General features: G+C 34.6%; 2 protein-coding genes across 2 annotated transcripts; one reads left to right on the top strand and one right to left on the bottom strand.

Annotated features, from left to right (window-relative positions):
- The first annotated feature begins 983 nt into the window (after positions 1 to 983).
- LOC123886798 lies at positions 984 to 2364 on the top strand. The gene has a single exon (XM_045936083.1). The coding sequence runs from the start codon at positions 1045 to 1047 to the stop codon at positions 2362 to 2364; it is 1320 nt and encodes a 439-aa protein (XP_045792039.1). The 5' UTR covers positions 984 to 1044.
- A 2176-nt stretch (positions 2365 to 4540) lies between these two features.
- On the bottom strand, positions 4541 to 6223 carry LOC123886797. Its single transcript, XM_045936081.1, has 5 exons — positions 6122 to 6223; positions 5813 to 5974; positions 5544 to 5597; positions 5313 to 5462; positions 4541 to 4927 (listed from the first exon to the last, which is right to left on the bottom strand). Exons 1-5 carry the CDS (start codon positions 6221 to 6223, stop codon positions 4541 to 4543), a joined length of 855 nt encoding a protein of 284 aa, XP_045792037.1.
- Between the last annotated feature and the right edge of the window lie 363 nt (positions 6224 to 6586).

Genomic DNA, 6586 nt, shown 5'->3' with positions numbered 1-6586 from the left:
GAACAAGCTAGCAAGCAAGACCACTACCAGAGACAACTCCTAACAAAACCAAAAAACAATACAACACCAAACCTGCCAAAGAAACACCAGAAAAAACGCAACAAGCTAGGAGCAGCACAGAAAAACCGCGAAAGAGTCAAAAAAGCAGGCCACAACGCCACAGAAAAACAGCAAATGAACACCAATGATCACAGCTAACTTCCCAAGCAAACATTTGGTTCAGCCCACCATTCGTATAGTAAACAAGGAGACATCTTTAACCTAGCTAAGCTCCAGCGCCATGACAGCCTTTTTATGTCCTCAACAACCTGTTCCGCTTCCTTAAAACCATTCCCAAACAGAGTATCGTTCCTTGCTTTCCAAATTAACCACACAGTCGCATTCCAAATCAGGCGGACACCCTTCCTTTGATTTTTCCCAATAGCAGCTTCAGACAAACAAGCAAACAGATGAAACATATTTGGAGGAATAATAATAGCCGTACCCAGCCACCTGAAAATTGCGTGCCAAATATAGGAAGCGAAACCACAGTGAAGGAAGAGATAGGAAGCGAAACCACAGTGAAGGAAGAGGTGGATCGAACACTCGACCCTACCAACACAAAGCACACAGTCAGAGAATTCAACAGGTTGCAAAACACCCCTACGCTCCAAATTAAACCGCGTCGGAATACGATCATGTAGAAGTTGCCACTCGAACGTGATTGTTAGAAATAATATAAAACCATTGATATGGCTCTATCCTAACACCTTAAGGTTTTGGGATAATCGGTTATTTGATATGGTATCAGAGCCTCTATGACTAAGTGGTCTAGAGTTCGATTCCCGCTCCCCTCACTTTCTAATTAAAAAGTGGAATTTAAGCATATGGTAGGTGGGCCTATGCATTATCCACGCTTCAAGCCCAAGTGAGCTCTTGCGTGAGGGGGAGTGTTAGAAATAATATAAAACCATTGATATGCCTCTATCCTAAGGTTACAGAATTTAGCCTCTCAACCTTCTGTTACACGATTTTCTTTCTGTTTCTTTTTCTCCATCCACTATCATGTCAATCCCAACCCCTGACCCCACTATGTCAACCCCAAACCATGCTGCTATTCCTACATCGCAGCCCTCTTCTTCACCAAAGAACCCCTTCCATCCGGCTCTCGCCGTAACCAACATCAAGAACCACATCCCCATTGTTCTTGAGATGGAAAACGTTCAATTTGGTACTTGGGTTGAACTTTTCAAAATTCATGCTCGCTCTCATAAGGTCCTTCATCACATCATTCCTCCCGCACCAGGCAAGGAAACGAAGACACCTGAAACTGATGATGAGCAAGAGCTGTGGGCAACTCTTGATGCAACAGTTCTACAGTGGATTTATTCCACTATCTCCAGCGATCTGTTGGCTACCATCATTGAACCAGACTCCACTGCCATGGAGGCCTGGAATCGATTGACCAACATCTTCCAGGACAATCAAAACGCTCGCGCAGTCACTCTCGAGCAGGAGTTTTCCTCCGTTCGCATGGAAGATTTTCCCACTGCTTCCGCCTACTGTCAGCGACTCAAAACGCTGTCTGACCAATTGAAGAATGTTGGAGCCCCTGTCTCCAAACAGCGACTCGTTCTCCAACTTGTCTCCGGACTCACCGATGCATACAAAGGGGTCGGTACACTTATTCGGCAAAGCAAAACTCTTCCAGAATTTTATCAGGCCCGCTCTATGCTTATCCTTGAGGAAGCCGGTCTAATTAAGATGGCGGCTACCGGCGCACAGGCTGCGATGGTTGCGACACAACCAAAGGACCTTGTTGAACCATCCTCCTACAATGATAACCGCGGCGGTAAGAAGAATAACAGCCGGAATTCTGCTCATAAAAACCGCAGCAATTACGGTAGAAACGGCGGACGTGGTCAACGTGGCGGCGGACGTGGCGGTGGTCAACCGTCCCAACAAGCCAACACCTCACCATGGCAGTCTCCTCCCGCTCCCTGGCAGCAGTATCAATGGGGTTGGATGTCACCACCATGGGCACTTCCTCCTTGCCCATATCCTTCTTCTCAATGGACTCGCCCAAGTGGTCCTCCAAAGCAACCAGGGCTATTAGGACCACGTCCGCAAGCCTATGCAGCCAGCACTCCTTCTCTAGCACCCACGGATATTGAAGCTGCCTTGCACACCATGTCCCTCAATTCTCCCGATGGCCAATGGTATATGGATACTGGAGCAACCTCTCATATGACGGCATCACAAGGTAATCTCTCGTCTTATTCTAATATGAGTAATTCAAATCAAAATATTATTGTTGGCAGTGGACAACAAATTCCAATTCGTGGTTATGGACAATCAACCCTTTCCACATCTACAAAACCTTAAGGTGTTAGGATAGAGCCATATCAATGGTTTTATATTATTTCTAACAGTGATAGATTTTGAGGGAGCGGGACTCTTCCAGATTTGCTCAATCACTTCCCCTTGAAAATCACCCCGGGGTAAAGCTATGTTGATCTCCGCAGACAGAGAAACATAGGTCGACTTAACCGAGAACAAACCGTTTTCCTCCAAACCCCACACCCAAATATCCTCCGCTGAACTGAAATTAACATTAGCTAAGGAAAGGGTTAATTGGTCAAGCAAAACAGTTTCCCACTAAAAGAGCCTTCTGCGCCAACTAAGATTCCAAGTCCAAGTATCATTGACCCACTCTCCCAGCTCCTTAACAAAACTCGATTTCTGAATCAGGGACGAATCTAAAAGCTTATCACACCGGGGGCCGAAAAATAATAAAATAATAATAAAAATGAATGTAGATTTTTCTATTACATCTGTCCATGTAATTTTTTTTTTTAAGTTACCGTATTATATTTACGAACTTGTTTAATGGTGACCGGTGAATAATCGCCTCTGGGAAATATGTGGGGCACAAAAAATAAGTTCTTCCCCTCAATCGAATTTTGTTCATACGCAAGAGTCAAATATGAAACTTTTGACTACTTACTTAAGAGACCCAAAACTCTTACCACTCGAAACAACTAACTTTTTGTTTATTAAAAGACTGTATTTTTAATAATTCAATACTTATAATTGTTAGACAATATAAATATTTTTACACCGTAAATACATATCAATTAAATTCTTATTTATATAAGATAAATGATAAATAATAGATATATTTACAAATTATAATATACTAATGGTATAATATGATATATTATGTATATGCATGTATATAGATGAGGAGGAGGGAGACCTTGGCCACTGCTTGCCCCCTCTAAGTCCGTCCGTGTTCTGAACAGAAATAGAATAGAGTCTCGGAAAAGTAACACTGAGTGGAGCAGCCCCTAACCAATGATCAAGCCAAAACAAAGTAGAAGCACCATAATAATAATAATTAAAAAATTTGTTAAAGTCATACGTTTCTTTCTTTAGAAAATACACAATACTAAAATCATATTATTTTATAGGATATTATAATAATTAAAACAAATTAGAGTAAATATTAAAATATTTGAATCTTGTTAAAAAAAATGAAAATTTAGGTTGGAAGATTTTATACATGCTTTGATTTATTGTGGAATATGATTGATGATTATATTTATGTGATGGATATATTTGCAAATTTCAAAAAGTAGTGTTTAATATAAAAAATTTAATAAAGAAACAAAATTTGCATTAAATGTTTTTCATTTGTTAAACACGTCAGCAATGTACCGGTACATTGCCACATAATATGTGTACCGAAGAATTCACCAATCAGGAATCATATTTGATCAACAACCATATTTGATCAACAATTTCCAAATATATGTGTGTGTTATTTTTCAAATCTTAATTGCAAAAATAATTTAGTTAACACATTCGTATAAAAAAAAAGTCTTTATTTGAGTAAAAAATAAATACAAAATAAAACGCCTTTTTTTTAAGTAAAAAATAAAAATAAATTAAAATGCCTTTTTTTTAACCATATAAAAAAGCCGTCTTTATTTTAGTAAAAATAAATTTATATGTGATAAAAATATAATATTTAATATTTATAAAATCAAACATGAATGTACATTTTCATTTGAGTAAAAATAAATGTATATTTGATGTGATAAAAATAAAATATTTCAAATTTATAAAATCGAATATGAATGTTTAATATTTATATGGATAAAAATAAATTAATTTGTAAAATGGAATATGCATAAAAATAAATAAATTTGTAAAAAGGAATATGCATTAAGATGAAATATCTTATTGAATATCTTATTCAATAACTTGCTTGACAAAAAAAATAAAAAACAGACTAATTGCATTGATTATGAAATTTGATCAAAAGCTCCCAAATAATATAATAATAGATTAAGGATGTTTGTTATGTTTAAAACATTAAAATAAGATTTTGTCTCAATATTAGCAACCTGGATGAAAATGTCAGAACAAATTTACAATCCAAAAAACAATAAAATAGAGTTTATAATTAAAAAAAACATAATAGAATTATTCAGGTATTTTCTTTTTAGTACATCATTATATTCAGGTATTTTATTCAATGAAGTTATCAATACAATCATAAGTTACAATTTCCACCCGGCCCACCATACAAAATAGCTCTTCGAAATACATATGTTAAATTTTCTTTAAACGTCAAATCATAACAATCTTTTTTAGCATCATTATATACCTTCAAAAATGCAGGATATAGATCAATTTGATTATAATTTGTATCAATATGCTGAAGTAATCCCATAAGAGCTGAATATTGATATCCGTCTTGAGGTAATCTCCCACTACCCATTGGGGGACTTACCGTATTAGATGCGGCAAAAGTTTCACCCCCAAATCTAACCTTAGATGCTCCATTGCTTAAGTGAGTGAATATTTCTTTTGGCCAATATCCAACATGTGCTTGATCATCTACATCAACAATTAACCACCAATTTCCTGTGGATCGATCCTAAAAGATTTTATATGCATATAAATATAGTCAATAAATTATTAATAAATTTTATTATTAACCAAACGTAATAAGAATAATTAGAAATAAAAACACATATTAACTCACGGCAAGTTGTTAATATTTTAGCTCGTCTATTTATTCATAATTATTTTCCACTAATTTAATTATAACTTTTTAAAGTTTCTCGATAAAAATATTGAGACTAATTACTTAAACATATGTCGATTTTTTTACATAACTTAATACACATCGTAGTTTAATATAATATTGCTTAACTATGAATGATTTTATAAACACTATTTTTTTTTTATCAGATGTCTTAAATCTATAAATATAATATTATGATATGTGTATATATTTTGATATTCGTCAAGACATTTACCCGTTGAATTTTGGTTGCCATGCATTTTTTATATGATGCTCCAATGGGAGTAGCGGGAGATACTACAGATCCTACAAAATATCGCTTGTCTACTTGGACGAAACCAGGACATTGAGTATCTGAACATCCAGAATGAGCGCTACCAAATGCCTGCATGTTTATGTTAAATTGAGCACAACCACAATATGTATTTTTGGATAATTAGTTCATGAATTAAATTCTTATTCTTACCGTCCAATGTGTAGTTAGTCGTAGTTGACTATCGTGATATATGTCTGGACGAACCTAACATATAAAACATGGGGACAGATTTTAGATTGAGAGAAAAAAGAATTGACAAAATTAAGAGAAAATGTTGTGAAAAAAAAATCGTGAATATGCTAGTGAAAAAGAGCCTTTAAGAAATGAAAGTTATTTCTCTTATAAATAACTATGTTATAATTAACATAAAAATAAAATTTGACATAGATATAATAAAATAAAATAAAATAAAAACATACCCCAAGTCCGGCATGTATGCTATTAAGTTCTGCTGGTGGACCACTTTCAACAATAACTGAAGATGTGCTATATTGATTGAGATTGAGTGATAGATTATATCCACTTATCAATGCAGATCCTCCGTAAAATATCTGATTTTGGGTTGTATCGAGAGTAACAGTCTATAGAATCCAAACAAATTATATATTTAGAAGAGAAATGTTATTTGAGACAACAATTTTGTTGTCTGACACCGTATATATATAGTGTAAATGCTTTAAGGGCATATATTAAGAAATCAAATATATTAATTAAAATTATCGACTTACATGAACTTCACCGAACCTATTGGCATAATGCCGCAAATCATCAATTGGTAATTTTGAAGAAGAATTAGTAACAATTTGATGTCTTTTTGTCCTCTTGTACATAGGCACATTTCCTGCTGGGCAGTCACGATCATAAGATGGTCTACTTCGCACGACAGTCTTCGCAAATGTTGGGTAAAGCTTTGTTGTAATGAAGAGGGAACAAAACAAGGTTCAATGAAGTAAAATTGAAGCTAAAATTATTTAAAAATGAATAAATTACAATGAATAAAAAATTTATGTTTTAAATTTGGAATAATAAAATGCATAATATAATATTTGGTAAAATATAATGATATATCATGATCTCCTATGCTTCATCAAATAACAATTTTGTTTTCACATTAAGAAGTGAATTAAACTTTTAAGTTGTTTAATTATGATACCTGAATTTTGTGATTTTTTAATAAGGGATGTTGTAGGGCA

This window comes from Trifolium pratense, linkage group LG5, assembly GCF_020283565.1.
Source record: "Trifolium pratense cultivar HEN17-A07 linkage group LG5, ARS_RC_1.1, whole genome shotgun sequence".
Taxonomy (NCBI): domain Eukaryota; kingdom Viridiplantae; phylum Streptophyta; class Magnoliopsida; order Fabales; family Fabaceae; genus Trifolium; species Trifolium pratense.
This window is presented reverse-complemented; position numbering and strand designations above follow the sequence as displayed.